The following is a 21,922-nucleotide window of genomic DNA, read 5'->3' on the forward strand; positions in this document are numbered from 1 at the left end:
CTTGATCGCCCTTTGCGTATCAATTCACCTACTGCTTCGGTTCGGGTCTGGATACTCGTTTTTGGTTGTACACTCAGGAATACCCATTCCAAGATATGAAATACATCTTTTCGATTTTTGCGTTTGGCAGTAGCATTGATCAGAATAGGGGAGAGAGATTCCCCGCTTCTGTTTTGCCACTGACAAACGACTGCATATGGTGAGTCTTTCCCATTGCATATGATTAGGGATATGGGAAGGTTTAGGAGGCGTCGAGAGGACCATGCCAAATGTAATTTTTGTGTGATACGCTGTAACACAGCATGCTGTTCAGGTGTCAGGGTAATTTTGTTAGCGGGATTAGTGCCTTGCAATAGCGCCGTCAGGGGCGCAATATCGGTATTGGAGATACCAACACAATGTCGCACCCACTGTACGTCCCCAAGAAGGGTCTGTACATCATGCAGGGTGCTTAACCGCGTTGTCAGTTCTGTCTTTTGGGGCTGAATTTTAGACTCTGCAATGGACCATCCAAGGTATTTCCATGGAGCCGTGCGCTGAACCTTCTCTGGTGCAATGATAAGTCCCTCTGAGGACAGAGTGTCCGTTAGCTGTTCTAATGCTTCTTTCACAAAAGGCTTCTCCTGGCAACAGAGAATATCGTCCATGTAGTGATAAATTATGGTGTCTGGCCATTTGTCCCGGAGTGGCTGCAATGCCCACGCAACGTAAAGTTGACACAGGGTTGGTGAGTTTTTCATTCCTTGTGGCAAAACAACCCATTCATAGCACTCCACGGGCGCAGCCTTGTTTATTGCTGGCACAGAAAAGGCAAAGCGTTGGGTGTCTTGAGGGTGTAACGGAATGGCGAAAAAACAGTCCTTCAAATCAACAATCAGTAGGTGCCACCCTTCTGGCAGCATACTAGGTGACGGCATTCCGGGCTGCAAGGCTCCCATAGGTTGCATAAGTAAGGTCCAAAAAAAATGGTATGGCCTCTTGCACTGCAGGAATGGTTCAACCAAAACTCAGAGTTAAGCTAATTTAGCCAAAATCAAGACACAAAAGTACCAAGTGCAAGGAAAGGTTGGGAAGTTGTCAAAATCTCTACAGTACAAGGCAAGCCATTTCAACTTCACTATGAAGTTGTACTAAGCTTTTAGTGGTCAGACACCTCTGAGAATCTTTATTAACATCAACTTTCTTTTTTTTTCTTTTTTTTCTTTTTTCTTTTTTTTCTTCTTTTTTTCTCTTTTTTCTTTTTTCTTTTTTTATTTCTTTTTTTCTCTTTTTTTCTTTTTTCTTCTTTTTTTCTTTTTTTTCTTTTTTTTTTTTGGGGGGGTGTCCCTGCCAGGCCCTGTCACCACATATCAAAAAGACGTCTGGCGGCAAGGCTTTTGGGATACCATTGTTCCAAATTGGGGTCCTAGTCCAGTCCAACCTCCCCCATAGGTTGAGATGGTGGTACGAGCTTGTTGTAAAATTTTCCAATCATGTGGTTCCCATTTCCCCTGACCATTCTGTTGTAGCATGGGGAACGCCAGTGCTGTGGGGCCCTCGGACCCCGCAACAGGCTTCCATTGTCCTTCTATTATAGCGTCTTTGATAACGCCGCTCCAATGCGTAGGTACGGGAGGCGCAGTCGCGGATGGTGTAGAGGGGCTCAGGAAGCATGGAGGAACGCTTCCCACCTTGTGCTTGGTCTGCAGCTCCAATTCCTCAAGGCGCTTTAAAACTGTTTGCAACATTTGTGCAGTGACATCTGGTGCTGTTTGCAACATTTGTGCAGTGGCATCTGGCGACGGCGGCTCTGTTTTCCCGGTGACCGGGGTAGTATCACCCGAGGACTCGCTGGAGGAAGGCGGGGCGGATACAAAGGCGAAGAGGAAGGCCGGGGGGGGGGGGGGGGCAATCGGCGGAGGAGGAGCAGGCGGGGCGGAAGGAGGGGGCCGGCAACCCTCTCCGCCCCGGTCTATGCGGTCAGCCAGAGGCGTGGCCTCCTCCCCTCTTGGGGCCTCCTCCAAGCGCACTTCCTCCCCTCCCTCAGAGTCCGCTTCCGCCCTTCCCGCAGAAACTTCCGCTTTTTCAGCCGCGCGATCGGGCTTGGCTAGCGGCAGAGGCTTCAGCCCCCCCCCTTGCTCGCACCTCGTCCATATCCTTACAGACGGGTCCCGTTGGTCCCTTCACCGCGGACAACCCAAAGAACCGCGCAATGGGTCCCGGTTTGCTCACGGGCTTTTCGGGAGGGGCTCCTGGTCCCAGCATTTGTACGGCAGCACACGCTGCTTCACTCTCTGCCTTCATTGATGTTAAAGTCTCTAGCATGGTGTTCCAAAGCGCACGAACGGCTTTAATCTCTTTTTCCTCCTTCTCGTTCCCCTCAACTGATTTCTGCCACATCGTCCCTCCAAAGTCCCGCCATTCGGACACAGAAAACAGTAAGCAGGTGTCAGAAAAGTGACCCCAACGCCGTCCCAGTTTAATCAAGCTGTGTAGCAGTTTCGCCGGTACGTCTGTCCCTCTCTTAGAGAGGATTCCAGCGAGTAGCGTTGCTGCAGCATCAATTTCCATAGCTGCGCCTCTGAGAGGTGGGGCGCGACCCCACTAAAATGTTTGCCCGGCGCCTGCTTCGGGCAGTGGCCTCTCAGCCGTGGTTTCCCACTCCCCTCCTCTAGCTGCTTACCGCAGTCTCGGAGATCTTAGTCGAGCGTAACCATCCTCTGCTACCAGATGTCGGAGTGGGAGACGGACCCGGAGTAACGATGAGTCTCAATATGAGTATGGTCGTTCTCCCTTTATTAGAGCTTACACAGAGTATATATAGACAAGCAATAAGCATGCACTAGCAGTAGCTGTATGATTGGTTTACAGTCTCTGTTCACGCGCCTAAAGCGAATACACGATTGGTGCAAAGTTGCTGTTCCCGTGGAGGGGCTTGTCAGCCCCCTCCTTTACTTGTTTACCACTACTTGTCTTCCCCTTCTGTAATGGTCTAGGAATGCTCAAGGACAGTTCACATAGCCGCGGGATCCTCCCTCTATTGTGAAGACAGGATTGCTCACTTCTAAGAGATCATGCCCCTTTTCACTTAACCATTCTTCCACAACCTTTGTATTTAAATGTGCAGTGGTAAGAATGAAGAGCTCATCCTTCAGCTTTAGCATAATCTGTGCATTTACGTGGAGTTAATGAGCCAGAAGAGACCTTGGTGACCATCTAAACCAAACACATAACTTCCCTGAATTTACTTGTATTTCAACTTGTATTTGAATTATACTTCAGAGGGACATCCAATCTATTTAAAGTTGTCAGTGATAAAAAATGCATCACCACCTTTTGTGACTAATTAGCTGCACTGCTTTTATTTCTAGCTTGGATGTGTGTAGTTTCAGCTTCCACTCATTTGTGATAAATTAGCAGTCGTCTTTCATCAAAATTCAGTTCATCCCTTATAGGTACTTATGTTGTTTTGAAGACACCTTTATCTTCCCTTTGCTGAAGGAACCGGACTGTGCTTCTAGGGTGTTCTGCTCCCAGGCCTGGTTCTTCAACTGCTCTGATGGCTTTTCGCTGATTCTTCTATCCTCTCTTTGGTTATTAATATTTCTATTGAATTGTGTCACAAGAACAGGATGAAGCATCCAAGTGATGATCACTATTTTGCTAAATACAAAGGTGCACTAAATACTCCTATGCAAAACTGTCTTGTTTGTATAATCATGGATTGCATTAACTGTTTTGGCCAATGAGAGTTTTGATCACTTACCTGGATTCCCAAATCCTTTTCTGTCCACATTTTTTTCATAATAAATTTACCAGGCACCTTTTTTTGCATATATAGGTAAACACATTCTTTCATATCTCTACATTACAAGAGTAGGAGACTTTATTAACTTCTTCAGTGAAATATAGGCTAGTAGAATGCAGATGTTTATCTTTTTTATTTATTATCCTTGTCCAAATTCCAAATATCATTCTCACTTCATAGCTGCATCATCTTGGGAATCCAGTAATGTTGTGTAAAGAAACACATAAAAAGGGTTAGTTCAGCAAAATCTCACTTATTAACAAAACTGAAAAGGCTACAAGAAGCAAAAAATGAGCGCTTTAATAGGAGGAAATAGCAACATGCTGAAATCAAGAGATTTCAGTGCTCTCATTCACAGAAAACGTTCCTGGAAGGACACTATGAATATCGATCCAAGTAGGAACAAGTGCCAGCCTGCAGTGCTAATTGATTTTATCAGTGGAGCAAAGCAAGCCCAGCTTAATAGTTAACCATGAGACAAAATCCTGCCAAGGCCACCTTCTTCCTATATCAGATGACACTGTGACCCCAAATACTTGTCAGATAAATGATACAGAAAATGAGCATTGACCTCTGTGGTAGAGTAAAACCAATGACTTAGAAAAGTGAGGGGCACGTGCTACAGCTGAATTTTAGGTATCTTTGACAAACCATGAGTGAACATAGCTGGTAACTGTGTATATTGATTCCCCAAATATTTCTCTGCAAACAAAAGTGAGAAGTAAAAATTGATAGAGGTCACATAGGAAAATCTTACAATTAGATCAAAACTTCAATAAAATGGATCACAGCTATCAAAAAATACCTAATGCTGCAATACAATTGAAATTAATAATATTTTTCTAAAATAGCTTGTATGGAACATATTTGCATGGGAATAAGCATATGTGCTCCCCCCCCCCCCTCAAAAAAAAAAAAAGATTGAGATCTGGCTAAAAAACAAGTCATTATTTATGTGCCTGAAAATTTAAAAATGCAGCAAGTGTATTTGAAAGACATTACAAACTTCTAGCTACAAAATCAGATGCCTAGCAAGGAATTTCCCTAATTTCATGATAAATATGGTACCAAATTCTAATGGGACTATTAAAATCCAGGAGCTTTATTCCTTAGCTGCTAACAAAATGTAATGGTGCAATAGAAAGTAGATGGGAACATAGTAAAAATTATGGACCTTGACCTATTTAATTCCATAGCACAGAAAATAATAGACAAACTGTAAGTTGAGAATACATTTTATAGTCCCTGTGATCCATATGCAGAAGATGGAAGTAGAGTCTAGAACATTTTATATGCTGATCCAGTGCACATTTTAATGTATCTGCAACCCCATTAAAAACCATTACCCAGAAGTCAAGTTGAAAGACTTTGGGGCATCATTTTATATTAATTTTTATAATTTATTGATGTTTGAAACATAAAATATAAACTCAAAACTATACAAAATATTGTTAGCAGTTAGCATTGGGCTGGTATCTCTATATCCATTGTAACTTGGAAGAATTGGGAAGTAACATGCGAGCTGCTTCTGAAGTAAAAGTCATCACCTGTCCAGGATCTTAACTGGGCAAAAACATGATGAACCTACAGACCTTCTGTTGTGGCCTGAAGATCACCTGCTCTAGGTGGTAAACCAAGGAGGAAATCAAATTACAGAGCAGAAACTCTGGCATTCTGTAAGATGTGTAAACTAGGTCTTTCCTGCAAAATGTTTTTGGTGAAGCTGTGTTGGCTGGAAGTGTGAATTTTGCAATATTTCTAAATGAGCAAGGCTTCAGTGTAGACAAAGTGACATCAGCATAAAAGTGCTGTCTCTCTTGCTTGCTTTGTCCCTTGCTTGACAAATTGGTCTAAATTTTATTGGCTTTTTTTTCTTTCATGACTTCATCTGTACTGGGAGAGTTTGATGTTTTATCCATATTTATATAGCCATGCTGGGGACAGTTTTTTAATGTAAATCTGCCCTTAGCAGAAAGGGCTTTTTGAGGTGGAGATAGACCTGCAAAACATTTACCAGAGTGAGCTTAGAAGAAAAATACATACAGTAGTTGAACATATTTTACAAATGCCAAGGAAAAATCAGGGCAAATGTGTTTACTGGGTAGTTGTATTCAGGCAGAGATCACCTTTCCCATCTACTTTTAGTTAGAGAATTCCTGGAGGAGGTGACCTTCAGCATAAGTTAAATTCTGGGAATTAAAGTAGAACCTATCTAGAAAGGTTAGTCTAACGGAGTACTCTTGTACCTCTCTAGCCAAGACAAATAGCTCTGTGCAGTATTAGATACCATCAGCAGTCTCTCCTGCTGTCCTACAAAGGATGTGAAATTAATCTCAGGAAATCTCAGATTTTGCCTATAGGCAATGCTAACCCTTCTGTCCATTTTAATGAATTGATTATTGTGTACTTGTGAATAAAAATAGCTCATAGCATGCCCAACTTTGATGGCATAAATCTTAGCTCCATAAGGTACGCTAAAGCTGCTGTGATACACTCCCATTAAATGGGCTGTGGCAGACGATGTTATAAAAATGGCAGAAATGCTGAACATGCCTACCAAATGTTTGGCAAATGGTGTCCTTTATATGTATGTGCAAACTATAGGACAGGCTATAAGTTAGGAAAAAAAACAAGCTGTTAAATTTGAGTACTTGATGCAAGTTGAGGACTGGAGCCATATCCTCAAAGATTTCAGAAATTCTTTCTGCAAAACTTTTGTCTGGAATCAGATCTCTGGTTAATTTATTTGCTAGGAACTAATAGATTAAAAGGAAAAAAAATAAGACTATTGCTACTGTCAAAGCGTTAATCTGACATAGAATAACAAAGAGAGGGGAAATTAGATTTTATATTTTTAAAGTCTAAATCATGGTTCTTTTTTGCATGAAAACAGCTGAAATTGGGAGTTAAGGAGTCAAAAATAGTTTAGGTTGATGCATTCGATGCCATATTTGGGACAGGCAAGCAATGTATGGTTTACGTGATAGTGTAAGCCACAGTAATGAGATGTTTTAGTCATGTGAGTAAACCTAACACATTTTTCAAAGCAATCTAGCAGTACAGTGGTACAAAGAAAAAGAATTTGAGCAGCAGTCTTTTCAGGTGAAATTAATGGCAATTGCAGATGCTCTGCGCCTGATTTAGGTGGAAATTTGCCAGTGATGCAGACCTCAGCTGAAAAGGGTCGATTTATTGAACTTGAGATGGCTCATAAATCCATCAGTGAAACATAACTGAACTGCCCATGAATTCTGACCTCAGCCTTTGCAGGTTCCTGAGTAGGTGGCATAGCACACAACTGGGAGCAGGCCGCTGCTAGCAGCAGTGAAACAGAAAGGCGTCAGCCTCAGTGAGCCATTGCCGAAATACCAGGGAGTGTGCTGCGCTGCACAAGCACCACAGGTGGGTGTATCTGGAGCAAAAAGCAGTCTCTGAGTGTTCTTGTTTGTGTAACCTTCAAAAGACTGTCACTTCTACCAAACCAGAACCTTATCAAATGTAAAAATATAAAGAATTTTTCCCATAGTTTTTCCTCTAGTTTTGGTTAGCAAATCATACTGCAAACAATAATAAAATATCTCTGTGCAGAGGCCTCTGCATTGAGAGAGGCCTGGTAGGTTCCTTATGTCATTTCGTAAACTTAAAATTATTTAGAATTTAAATATTTCATAAAAGGAAAGCAGAGCTGTCAGTATATCCTTTAGCAGCAGAGGAAGGGAGAAACAGAGACAGTCGTTCCTTGTGAAGTGGAGAGTTTACATGGAGTTCAGCAACCCGAGAAAGTGCTCACAGGTAACCACTTCACTTCCGCTTAACAGCCTTGATGAAGTATCATGTCCATCTCTGACAAGCTTACTCGAAAACAGACAGGTAAGTACTTTCAATGGGCGTGCTTTCAGTTATGTTAGCAATAGGTTTCCTGGATTTGCATCCTTGCTGAGATTCTGTACACTGCATGCAAGAGGGGTGAAAAATCTCTTTTGCTTCAAATTAAGACATCATTGTAGCCTCTCTGTAGTTTAGCTGAATCTTCAGCTGTTTCATTCTCTTTGAAGATTTAAGTTATTTCTTCAGTTCATAGACACGCTTCTTTGTCTTTCTTTGTCTTAACCCTGGTCACTGAGGAAAAGCCATTAAAATAGACACAATAAACAAGACGCATTTAGAGCAGGTATGAACAAGAACAGGTAACTAGTATGTCTTAGTATTTTCGGAGAGGCTGGTAAGTGTAATCATCTTTGTTCTGTTTTACCTGAAGTTTCTAGGGGGTAAGAGGAAATGATAAAAAGAAGTCCAGAAACTTTCCTGTGAAGCACACATCACATTTTTGAGTTTGTCAGAGGAAAGTCTAATAATATAAGACTCTCACATTGATGTCATATGCAGATTTTTGTTGAGAGCTGAATATAGCTTCTTAAAGTGACCTGAAGTTGCAAAATGTTCTTATTGTCCTACAGGCCAACACATGCACTATTAATATGTGCTAATGTGGTGCCACTTCAGTTTCTCTGATAATTCTATGGCATACACTGGCAATTGAGATGACAAAAGAAATCACTTAGGTGCGTTCTTGCAGCTTTGCATTTTACTGTTTCACTGCAGTGATTTGTTCACCAAGCTTGACTACGTAATAAGTTAGTTCATGCAAATGAATTCATCTGTCTTCATTCCTCTTTGCCATTAGTTCATTATGCATACATTAATCCCTAGAGAATAAGTAGAGATTGATTAGAGAGGTATTAGAGAGATACAGCGCACAGGTTAGCAGGCAGAAATGCTTGATTTACTCCTCCTCTTCTTCTTTTTTTTTTTTTTCCAGGTGGCAAACTTCTTTAACAGAAATAGTAAATCCGTGTGGATTTGAAATGCTTATGGCAGCTAAAGTCATCAGTATTCCTGTGATTCAGCAAATTTTTGTATAAGTCAGTAGTTTACTTTGTAGTTCTTAAACCTGCCTTTCCTTTGGCCTTAACAGTGTCTTTTCAGAGTTTTTTCTTCATACCAAATGCCAAATAAGTTAATGGTCCTTTTGTTACAGGCATTTTTTTCTACTATAAACACCTAAAGGATTTTAGTACATCCTATTTCTCAGTAGTTTTTGCACATGTATTCACCCCAAACCATCTTTGTAACTTTAATTTTATATCAGAATTAACTATAGAAAAAAGTCGAGTCATTTTCAGATCACCTTTTGCTCTATAAAATATTCATAGCTGTGCATTCCTTCAGCCTATTTTTGAGCTACCGTCTTCCCAAAGTGGGCATTTTTGGGCTGTGGTTCTCCACAAAGCTAGAGGGTAAGCAAACCCTAAAGATACCAGTGATGCCTAAGCACGAAGGGCGATAGGTAACATTGGCAGGAAGTGTTCCCTCTCATTTTCCAAGGAGTCTCTAATCCTCCACACAGAGACTTTGATGAACACCATTGTCATGTGCAGTTTCCCTCAGTACTACAATGGAAAAAGAGTGACGGTAGTATATATCTTTCAACTGTGTATATCCTACAAACAAACAAGTAATTACCCCTAAAAACTTAAAATACCTGTTCATTAATCCAAGTACTAGGGCAAGTCCTACTAGCCCATCCTTCCAAGTTGCATGTTTGCTACTTAAAATTTCAGTCTTCATAATATATGTTTGAAAATCTCCATCAACTGTTTGAATGGCTGTACAATAGTTTATCCAGAAATGTGTGACATCATTACTGTAGTCTTCTCTGATTCTTATTATTTCAATTCTGCCATGTTACTGATTATCTCTAGGTCATAAAAAGGAAAATTGGTGTTTTATATTAACTAAAATGTTATATAGTAACTGTAGACCATCATAAGGGACCCAAAAATATCTTCGGTAAAAATAAATAATGACTCAAATTGGAAAATGGAATGTAATGACAGTATTGCTAAAACTTACCTGGTAGCTGTGGGTCAAAAGGATGTTGAAACATTGGAAAGAACTGGAAAACATGTCTTATATGGGGAAAATATAAACAGTTCAGGCAGTTCTTAACCTGAAATGGAAAGAAGATTAAGAGGTGATTTGATCACTGTTTACAGTTATGTATCTGCAGGGAGATTCTGAATGTAGTAGTGGTATTATAATGAGGTCTTGGGATTGAAAGCTTATCTACTCAAATTCAGATAGAAATTATCAGTGCAGGGAGTAGATTTTCCATTGCCTAATGCTTTCAAAGCCATGTTGGATATCTTTGCAAAAGATATTTTGTAACTGCAGATATCACTATATCATCTTTTCAGTTTGTGTCCCTTGGGAGAGCAGGGAGAGAATTGTTCCTGATGGTTCATTCTTGCCTTGAAATACATGAATGTAATCAATGGTGCCTGATCTATTTTGATAATTGTAGAAAGCAGAAAAACTTGAATAGTCTGACAACATTTTTGTGAACAGTGTCACCTCAGTATGAATAAACACTAATGAGCAAGAGTTCTCCTCATACTAGTGTCTCAATAAAGGAAACAGAGGAGGTTGGAAGTGAATCCAGCAGAACTATGGGAATAAATTTTGCAAATCAAAATGTCACATCAGTGTCAAAGCTCTTTGCTATTCTACAACAAGAGTCCTGTCACCCATGCATAGCTTTGCTTTCTCATTTAACAGTATTTCCTCTAGCAACAGAGGAAGATTACTGAAACCCCCCTACACCCAATTCAGACAGAAATGTAGAGAAATTATTGCTGTCATGAAGCTCCATCCTTTCTTCAATGATAGTGTCCAACAGAGACATATAAAGGTGAAATACTGCTGAAGTACAGGTCATTCTTATTTGAGTTAAGACTTGGCTGCTTATAGCATGGAGTAAAATTTTCAAAGGGAGTCACTTGTTTTATGTGGCTTAATTTGTGAGGTACATACTTGAGATGCCTATGGTTATAAGATCCAGCTCAGAAGTATCTTCTACCCCTTTCACTCCTAAGCAGAAGATTGGCATTGTGCAGGAGGAAGGACGTTTGAGCTTTGGAAAGTGTTATTGTGACACCTAAACATTAAACATATCTTGCCTCTGAATCCATTTTAATTAAAATATGTTGATTGTTCTTCAATATACTTACAAGAAGTGTGCACGGAGTTTGTGAGGCTGAGACCATCAAGTCTTTTATCATAGTGTTTGTTCTATCCTACCCGCAGTGTCCTTGCTTTGGAAAGCTCCTCCTAGACAGTCTAGTGGGCTGCTTTGGGCAAGTACATTTTCAAGAATTTAACTACCAGCACAGATCTGTGGGAGTGGACAGTTATTAGAAACTTACTGAAACTTAGCTAGTGCCTCAGCTGGAGCAGGTCCTTATCTGAAGATAAGGCAATTGTTCATTACAGATCTTCAGACAATGCAGGTAGAGCAGCCTATATATATATGTGTATGTATGTATGTTGATATTTTCCCAAAGAGTGCCATCAGTGAAAATGCTACAAATTCACAACGAGCTCAAAGAATGAATGTGCTGTAACTGAAATGCATCACTAAGTGAGTTTATAGTTCTTCCTGCATCTTTATTCCCACCGTGTTACAAGGTGGCTCTTCAGACAAAAACAATCTTTTTTGAGGAACCAATGCAAAAAAGAAAAAGTTTTATATTGTAAGTGATTCCACTAAATCTACATCTTCTTACCATAATTTATTAAAGTATTCATATTTACTGAAGCCAGATGTTTTAATGTTTTATAATTTTATTAATAATTTTTCCTGTAATTTAATTTCTCTGCAAAGATTTGTTCAGGGATTACAAATAGTAATTCTGTCATTCTGACACTTAAACATTAAACATATCTTGCCTTTTGAATCCATTTTAATTAAAATATGTTGATTATTCTTCAATAAACTTACAAGAATTCATGCTTGTAATTTGATTCCTTACCTATATTAAGAGATTATAAAACTTTGATCTTGCATGTTTCCAATTTCCTTCAAAGTAGATGTTCTACATTGCATTATATTCCATCTTTATCGACATCTACAGAAATTCAGAAAACAGGAGGTATATGAGCAAAAAATGACAATCTTAATGACAAAAAAAAGACAAAACGATCTTAAAAATAAGGAACTACCAAAATGACAAAGGCAATTTTAAACAGTATCTCAGTGTCTTGTGTTTGCTTTCCCACTACCATGCTTTCCCACACAGTCCAAAACTTGGTGGATAGAAAAAATAATTCTGTTTTGATGTATTTCTGTACTAGTTGCATTAATTTTATTGACCTGCAAGCCTTTTTATCAGCCATCTCAAGAAAATGTAGAGAGAGAGAAGGATTGATTATGATTCTGGCTGTGTGTGGCCTGATACTTTCGATCCTTGATGTTGCATGAAAAACAAACAATAGAAGAGTTAAGAAGCGGTCACTGCCAAAAATTCGTAGTAGCACCAGCTGTTAGAAGAATCAGATGCCATCATTTGTACTGGTATAACTCAAGTTAATCTCTTTGTATGCATATTATCTGCCAAAGTAACCTTATGAATAATTTTTGACTTCTAAGACTTGGAATTTCTCAGGTATTTGCATATTCACATATATTTTCTATATGTTATTTTCTGGTGTTATTGTGCAACCAAATCATGTGAATGAAAGCAAACTGAAAAAAATTTTTTGAAAATTGCATTTCCCTATTGATTTCCGTTAGCAGAACCACCCAGAGGACCAGAACCCTGCTGTTCCCTCACCAGCGCTGTCTAGGCTTGGAGGAGCTTCCAGCCGTGTGACCATCCAGCTCCCACCTTAGCCTGCATAGCACCCTGCTTTTGAGGCAGCTGTTTCCATGTGCCACTTTTCCTCATAAGCTCAAAGCAGCCTTTTCTTGCGTCCTCATATGATGTCCTCCCTCCTAAGGTCTCTGGATAGCTACCATTCTTATAACTACTGCATGAATCTGCATCTCTATCAAAACAGATTTTATTCCAGGCCAGGCCACTTTTGCACTTTCTGACAAATGTTTTTACCACTCCTCTCTGGAGAGTTGAGTCAGGAAAACAGGATATTGACTCTTGAACGTGTGCCTTTGGTCAGTCTGGTCACTACCAGAAGTAAATGTAGTTCTCCAACAGCTGACTGTGGATTTATCCCTATCACAGTCAAGAAGAACAGTTATTTTTGTAGAAGCAATCTTACTTGTAAGTCCTGCTAACCATTTCACTCCTGAAACCTAATTCCTGAAGTTACTGTGATGTGCTTCAATAACCGTGGCATATACTGGATGTTTCTTCCATCTGAAGGTTGCAAAACACTGCTGCTAACAAATTGATTAGTTTCTTGTCATTAAGAATGAAGAGTCATTATCAAGTGTATGAAATGCAATGTTTATGTTTGATGTAAGATTGAAGAAGTTCCCTGCTGTATGCCTCAGTTTTGATTTAGAGAGAGTTGGCTGCCAAGGTATCTGTTTCTGTGTCCAAGACTTGTAAAAATGTAGCTGATACCAAATAATGCAAGAGCTAAGCTTTTTTTGGACAGGAGAAAAAACAACCCATATAAGCTATGCTGCCATGTCCTGTAGTCCTGGCATTTTCAGTGAGTTATTTAATCGCATCCTGTATATTGTGGCCTGTGGTTGATTATAAAATATCATTGTTTGGCTTTCGATGTCATATGCTTTGGCCAGGCAGCAGTCAAACGTTTTCCAGTTCATAAATGTTGGTGGAAGGCATTTATTTTTTTTTTAGATAACATTTCTGCAGTGGCAAAGTCATCTTGTAGGCTCTCTTATACTTGCAAAAAAAATTTAAAAATAGAAGATTATCCAGTGTACTCTGTACTAAATGGTTATAGTGTATACCACCAAAATAGCTGTCAATGTAAGCTATAAGTCTATGTTAGGTTTTTTGCAAGCGACTGAGCCTTAGTCATCTCCCTCGCTTTTACAGAAACACTGTATATGTATAAAATTTACCTGAGTTAGCACAGTCACATTACCCTGGCACCCCACCCAAGGCACTTTGCCTTGGCATTGTTTTAAATTTACAGTTCTGTTGGTTACTGCAATATGCTGTGCCTTGTAGACATACCCTTACACAAATCATACCAGTTTGTATTCTGCTGGGAATTGTCAGGCTCTGATTTAGTATTGGTTTGGGGTTGTCTGTCTGCAGGCTGGGGACACTGCACAGAATAGGTTGCCATCCACTTTGTGTTTTCAGATTTTCTTCACCAATGTGTTTTTGTTTGTTTATTCTTACTAAAAGTTTAGGTATTTTAGAAGTTAGTGATACCCAGTCAGGAAAAGGGCAACAAGGAATGGGATGTTCATGATCTCCTGGCTTCCCTCTTGTCAGAGTCAGAAAAATATACCCACCCGTAGGACTGGAAACATTTAGTAGATGTGATATCCCGGTATAACAAAGTACTATCTATTTCTTAAGAATTGACTTATCTTTATGTGATTTCTTATTAAGCTCTAAGGTGCCTACTGGAATGTAAAACAAAATGTTTCCTCTGCAGAATTTCTGCTGACATATGGGGAAAAAACATACAAGGACTGCATTGACCGTGTTTTCAACTGACTTAACGATTACTTACTTATTGATTAGGTATGTCATTTGGTAGGAAATGATCAATAACAGCAAGTATTATTTTATTTTTAGATTAAGTTTCATTTATGCCCTGTCCTGGCAGCACTGATTGTTCACTAGGTGGAAGACAGAGACATTTAACCTGATCATGTATGTCACGGTTACTTCCATATGTGGATTTTAGATGTTTTTTTCTTAAAACCAAATTTTCAGAAAAGAAAAAGAAAAGAATACACTAAATATCTGTGAAGAAGGCAAATGTTTTTATGAAGGCAAATTTAAATTAAGATGTAAAATTATAGGAATACAGAAAATAGGTGATAAAATTTTTGATTTGGTTGCTCACTCAGCTTTTAAATGTTGTTCTGTGAAAAATTCTCCTGTATTCTAATTTTTAATTTTCATTTTTGAAGAAGTGAATATATTCCAGGTTCAGAAATCTCATGAGTTGATTTATTTTCCATGCATTTTATTCATTAAAACATGCTATTTACATACATCAAAAAGCAGGAAATTACAAAATGTCTGATTATATTTAAAATTCTAGCAGTTGAACAATGCATTTACCTTCCTCATGATACTATCCTCCTTGAAGAAAAATTAAGTTGACATAATGTTTCTTGGATTTCACTTACCTGCAATTTGTTCCATTTATTCATCTTCTTGCAGTAAGATTTACCCACTCTTGTAATCGAGCACCTGTTTCTCTCTGAAGTTTTCTTGTCCCCTGTTGAGTATCCCTGTAATCTTCTAGGTTGCAGGGCAAATCGTAATTTTCTTACATCAATTTGACCCTACTGAAAGTCAGGCACAAACAATTCTGGTTTTGCAGCAGTGGACCTAAGAGAGGTGTTCAGACCAGGAATTAAGAAAAAAACAACAGCATAATGTTTTTATCAAAGTTCAGCAGCTATGTATGCTCCACCTTGCAGGACAGGAGATCTAAAATAAGCTCTTTGGGACAGAAACTTCCTTTTCCATTTTATGTGTGCACGTATGTATATATAGGCATGTTTGTACTCCCCGTAGTGAGCCCATCTCCAGTGCTGAGTGGGATTCCTGATCCCCATATTTGAGGCAGGTGGGTACCAGCAAGCCATAAGTGATGGGGAGCTGCCAGCAGCCTGGGAGCAAGCTGCTGGGGCCGCAGTGGCCCTGGGGCAGCCTTGGGTGAGGATCCCGCCGGGATGTGGCACCCTCTCCAGGCTCAGGGAAGGCAGAGCCCAGTGTAAGTGCTGGTGATTCCCCGAGTGCTGTGGGAGTGAGAATGGGTGGGACGGAAGAACTTCTCAAATTCATTTCTAAAACTGAAGTGAAAATGGTATGGATTTGGGCTGTTTATAGGGTTGGAGCCAACTTTTCTCTACACAGTTTCAGTTTAGAATGATCAATTTGGTTCATATCACAGAGCTGTATTGCAGTGTAGTGTTCCAATATTTGATAGATGAGAAACTGTTATGGAGTAAGAAGAGAATGTTTCTTAAGCTCATGTTTTATGTTCTGTTTGCCATGAAGCAAAAGACTTGTAAATTCAATTCCTATATTACTCATAAATTATAAGATGTCTGGAAATAACCATCTGGAAGTAACTTTTTTGCCTTTCTTTCTGATGCCAACTATGCTAATGTTATTAGCAATGTGGGAGTACATGTAGAAGAGAACAGGCCCCAGAGACATCCAATTAATTATGAGTTTGCTGCTTGGCATAAGTAATGACTTATGAGTGAGGTGATACATGAAGTAGATCGATTTTTTACCCACTAAGAGTAACATGGCTTTGTGTTAACTAGAGAATAGAGACTGACCTTGCATTAGGTGGGGAATACAACATATAGATGTGATTGCTTGTAGAGATGAAGTCCCAGGATTGTTCTGATATTGGATATTTTGATAACACTCCAGTGGGATTAGTCTGTAATCATAATGTAGAAGCAATGCAGATGAATAAACGTGTAATATATAGCATAAAAGAACAATAACCGAATATGGCTTAAGAAAGCAAAGATGAAAAATGGAGAGACTGGGCTATCAAATGGGCGTTTTTAAGAGAGTTCTAGGGGTAATAGCCTGTAATACGTAAAACCAGCTTAGAGAGTTTTTTCGTTCCTGTTATGATCACGTACAGAAAAAGCTACAAAATCTTTCGGGGGGCAAGCCTAATGAAACTGTTGTGTACTCCTAGATGACCTCAATTAGCCATGAACATATCACATTACCACCCCCTTTTCAGCACTGGTACATCTTTTCCCTCCTGCCTACCTAGGAGAAGTGTTTAGAGGTCAGTGTCCTGTTGGCAGATGTATACAGAAAATTGTCACAATAAAGGGCCAGAAGGAGCTAGCCTGGTCATTAACTTCCATGCCAGCAATTGCAGGGAGCTGTATGATCATTAGCTAGTTTAAAACAGTGCATGGATCATCTGTTTCACGTGTCACTTCAGGCAGCGAAGTATTTCCCAACATCTGATTGCAAACTTCTAACCTACATAAAAGATCCCAACATTATTATGCTATGGGAAAAGATTAGGCATATTCAGGGCGTTGTTGATGTCCTCTGTACCTGTGCTAGCAAAGTATTTGTTGAAGAAAATTCCCAGATGATTCTCAGAAACAGATTGTACTACTGAGAAGTACAAGAAGACCTCAATTTGAGGCGGGGGTGGGGAGGGGGGATTTTTCTTCTAACTCCAGATCTCACGGTTGATTAAACCCTGAATATACAAGTGGGACACACCAGCCAAGCACCTGAGAATGTAATGTGCATCATGGGTGCAAGTGTACGGTATTTTTGGTTCCAGTAAGTACCATGCCTAACTCTTGTAATCACTATGAGTACTTGCAAGATTGTATAAAACTGAAGACAACGTTTCATTCCATAGCATCTCCTACAACTGTACATGTCTGCATCATCAGATGCAAATAATCACATCTGTTCTTCTTGAACTCTCAAAACAGCCAGATGTGAACAAGCGTTATCCTGGAAGCTCTGTAGCTTCCAAATGATGCTTGAAATGGATCTATTAGCTGGTAGAGTCATAACTGGTGTGCAGTCAGCCAAGTTGGAGAATGCACCAAGTAGCTATGTTACTGTCTGCATCTGACTGAATAGATGCATGTTTTGAACAGTCTCATAGTCTTTTGCAATTTTTGTTATTAAAAATATACCTTCCGCTTTCAAAATACTCATTTCAAAGCTTGGGAAAACCCATGCTGCCAACCCAGTACACTGCATAATTTTGTCTTAGTAGAAGCTTGGTAAGCGTAGGAGAATTCTCGCCCAAGTACTTAAGTCATGCTGTGTAAGGGTAAAAATGTGAATGACCGAAGTGAGGCCATCATCAGCCAGAGTGGAAGGAAGAGCCTGTTACTTAGAGAAGAGAGGGAACATTAATGCTATGTCTGCAAAGGATTCAGCAGTTAACCCTGTTAGATTTGTGCCAGGGCTTCTGATTATGGGGTATTTCACCAGGGCTGAAAGCTCTTCTGAATGCCTTCCTCTGCCCACCACCGTTACCACTGTATTGCTCAGGTTTGGCAATTCTGGTTCAGTCCAGCTGTTCTTTATCTTGAGGTCAAGATGTATTAGGTCATCTTGTCAGTCACATGAAAGAGATTGATAGACCCTTGCTGCCATTTGTATAGTGCTTATTTTAGACTCTGTGATGATTACTGGTGAACGTAGGAATGTATGTAAGGAACTTGCTTATTTTTTGGGTTTCATGCTGCCCCAGTGGGATTGCTAGTTCACAGCAGTGCAGTGCTGTTTTCTTTGTATCTGAGCAGTTCACCTAAAAGCTGATCCTTCCAGCAAGTCATCGTTTTCTGGGTGAATCTTTAGAACTTAATGTATGTTTCCAGAACTTCTGAGTAACGTGGTGGTTTCAGTAGGTCTTCTCTAACTGGAAACACTGGTCCTGAGATATGATCATCTCATGGCTTTCCAAACAGTTGGTGACCACGCTGGAGCTATGCATGTGTAGATTGCCATGTCCAGCCATGTGCAATAAGGCTTAACTCTTTTAGAGAGCTCCAGGCTTTCTGTTGCAGGTGCTCTGCATTTACTGACGACTGTGAGATTAGGTTGTCATTTTCAGAGAATGCTAAATGGGCAAATTGCAAGAGAGGGTCAGTAAAATATCATATATGCAGTAGGTCTGGGGTTTCCCAGAAAGCTTGTGAGGGAAATTTTATATACCACTAGGACTATGAAAACCCTTCACTTATTTTATACCTGGTTTGCAGAGATTTCAACAAGCTTGACAGTGGAGATCTATTTGTGTAAGAGAATATTGTTAAAATCTCATACATTTAATCTCTGTCTGGAATCTTGTTATGTTCACTCGTTCTGATTAAAACTGACATCTACTATTGGCCCCCAAGCGAGTCGGAATCTAAAATTCTCTTGCACCATTATATCACTATCTTTTACCATCCTATTTAGTTAAACAGTTGAAGTACTTTGTGAAACGTAGGCTTCAGAGGGAAAAAGCAGAAAATGAGGAAAGATAGATTTTTTTAAAATGTGAAACAACTACCTTTACTATAAGTGTTGCCAAACTTTGTATTTATTGGCCCTGTATAGTATACTAGCACACTGGTGTGTTTTTTAATAACCTCTTACAGAATGTATGTCTCAGATTTATCTATATGCAGAGCCTTGTGGACAGGACTTGTAAATTGTAACATAAAGAAAGAATCTCCAGATGTACACATTATTCCTTATTAACATACAGTGATTTTCTTGGGAAGTAGATGACGTTTAAGTGGTAACACAGATGTTGCTTTTCTCCAATGTTAATAATGCCAATAATTTTCTTGCAACAGAGGAATTCAAGGGTTCAACAATAGTTGAATTAATGAAGAAAGAAGGCACCACCCTGGGGCTCACAGTATCAGGTGGAGTTGACAAGGATGGGAAACCCAGAGTGTCTAACCTTCGCCAAGGAGGGATCGCTGCTAGGTAACCACATCTCCGGCCACAAAATGCGTTATAGTATATGATCGCTTCAGAAATACATCCTGCATCAGAAAGATCACTAACAAATATTTGACTGGAAGTGTCTGTAACGGCAGCCCATCGGACCAGAGAAGCTCGGAGAGAAACATTTCAGCAGCAGTTGGTCCACCTCTTCCCTTGAGGCTACTTTGACAAAAAATAGAAATACCAATAGTATATTTGCAAATTGTATTAAGACTAAATAAGTTTCTTCTGAGTGATTTAAGTTTTATTTCTATATTTTTGTCCTTGAGCAAAAACTTAAGAGAAAGGAAAAAATATTGAGCAGAAAAATAAAATTGAAAACCTAACTGTAATACTATCATAATTTTATAAAAAGAAAATCCATTAACTGTTTTTAAGATTAAACAAAGTCTAAAATCATAGCTACCTTGCTCACTACAACAGTGGAAACTGAAAAGCTGTTACTCGTGAGAGAAACAGGTCAAGAGATGAAGGTTAACCCAAATCATTCCAAGTAACTGAGCAGAACATATGATTTGGGGCTGTGGCCTATCTTCTGTTGTTGTGATGTTAGCTGTGAAGGCAACCGTTGTCTAGAAAATAGTTCTGGCGACATCCCGAAAAGAGAGAGAGAGAGAGAGAGAAAGGTGGGAACATGAAGATGTTTTCCCAGCTCCTGTGCCCAGAGCAGTCAAAACATCCAAACTGTATATGTTATAGCTGTTTTCGTACATCAGAAATTAATAATGCAATAATGTTCTTCTTTTAATATATTAGGTTAGGTTAAGATCTTAAAGTGACACTTTCTTCTTAAAAGATAAACTTGTTTTAATTTGGATGATTGGAAAAATTGTTTCTTGTCATCATTAACGTGTAAAGGATTCTATTACTTTAGTCCACTAGATTTGTGTTTAACAAAAGAAAAGGAATATGTACCTTTTCCTAGGAGTGACCAGCTGGATGTAGGTGACTACATCAAGTCTGTGAATGGAATCAACCTGACCAAATTTCGCCATGATGAGATCATCAGCCTGCTCAAGAACGTTGGCGAGAGGGTTGTTTTAGAAGTGGAGTATGAGCTCCCTCCAGTCTGTAAGTAATAGCGGAGCAAACTGAAATCTATGCAGGATAGCAGATGTATGTTATCAACAGTGAGATGGGAGTGGTTGGTGGTCTCTGTTTTTGCTAGTGATTGTTTTCTTATATGTTTTTCCTCCGGCTTATTGCTGAGTGTGGAAGTGGTAAGAAGGAACTGGCAGTACAGGATGATGCTCTCAGAGGAGCATAAATCCAGCCAATGAAAAAGCTAAGTCTTGCCCACTTTCACTGTTTTTTCATAATTTTGAATACTAGAAATTAGATTAGATAAATTCCAAGGCAGCAGAATCCTTCTTACTATAAGAGGATTTTCTGAGATGTTAACAATGCCTGTGAGTTCTACCTCTGCCTTTGCCTTCCTCCTCTCCTCTTGCAGCACCCTTCCACCCTCCCATATAAATAACATCCTTCGTTATTTTTCCGGTCTTTTCTGGCATCAATTTTAAGCTACATCTCATTTCTAGAGCAGAAGATGCAGTGGGATGGGTTCTGGCTTTTGTAAAACTGGAAGAATTGTGCAGCTGAAAGAAGGGCCTCTCACTGAGCAGGCTTGTCTTCAAGATACAATTTTATGCTGACACCAAAGTCACACAGTTCTACTAAATGTTTTCCTCACCTCTTTCTTTTGCCCATTCACCCCTCCCTTTTCTTTTTATGTTCAAGTGTCTGTCAGTGTGTGCCTGTAGGAGAAAATCAGTGGGAATTTAGCTGTCAGGTATGAAGTGGAAGCTAGAGTAACCGTGAGTTGGAAAGCTGGAGCCAAAAGTAAAAGGAAAGGTGGCTCCCTGGCTGTTGGTGCTGCACCAGCCACCTTTTTAAAGAGTATATGCTCCTTATGCTGCTCACTAGAGGGGAGAAGATGTGGTGCCCAATGGTATTTTCCAGAAGAACCTACAGAGCCAGCTAGGAAGCTCTTGTCTCCTTAAATAAAGTCTTTCATCACAATAGGAGCCAAGTGATCCGTCTGCCTCTTCATATTTCCCAGCACTTTGACGGTGCTCAGGAGAACAGGATGAACTTCCCACTGTTTTCTAACAGCTGGAGAGTTAGTCTAATTACATATTTTGTTGCTTTTATGACCTTCTGACAACTGCCTTAATATGTTTTGAATGTTCTTTGCTGATGAGTGTTTGCTTGTGATAAGGGAACTTCATGTTCAAAACCACAATATTTGAGTTAATAAAGTCAGTTGGGTTCAAAATTATTATAATACAGATGTATTTATTTTACTAGAATTATTTGTTTTGCACTTAATCAAGTGTGATTTCTTCAGTTTCACCACTGTTGGCATATGGGCTGCTCTTGTCAACTGAAATAGGTTTTTGACAGGCTAGATTACTGTGAGTCATAACCTTTTATTTAACTCCTTGGAATTTCTGACCTTTTTGTGCAAGCATAGCTAATAATGTTGTAGGTTAATAACAGTCTAGATGTTCCCATCAACTTCAAATGCACACTCTAAATAGAGTGTCTTGTAATGCCTAGAAGTGTTTCAGTATGTCATGTTTCTGTATCTTGGCACTTCCCACCCTGCTCCATACCTGATGAAATTCTACTGTTGTTC

The 21,922-nt window shown here is 39.5% G+C and overlaps 1 protein-coding gene across 1 annotated transcript in view; it reads left to right on the forward strand.

Annotated features, from left to right (window-relative positions):
* The window catches only part of GRIP1 (glutamate receptor interacting protein 1), a 353,208-nt gene that overhangs the window by 248,584 nt on the left and 82,702 nt on the right, over positions 1 to 21,922 (forward strand). The window contains exons 3-4 of the mRNA XM_067313906.1: positions 19,125 to 19,260; positions 20,207 to 20,352. Of these exons, the coding sequence (XP_067170007.1) occupies positions 19,125 to 19,260; positions 20,207 to 20,352 (282 nt within the window). The remainder of the gene's footprint in view (positions 1 to 19,124; positions 19,261 to 20,206; positions 20,353 to 21,922) is intronic.

The sequence above is a fragment of the Apteryx mantelli genome, chromosome 1 (assembly GCF_036417845.1).
Source record: "Apteryx mantelli isolate bAptMan1 chromosome 1, bAptMan1.hap1, whole genome shotgun sequence".
Taxonomy (NCBI): Eukaryota; Metazoa; Chordata; class Aves; order Apterygiformes; family Apterygidae; genus Apteryx; species Apteryx mantelli.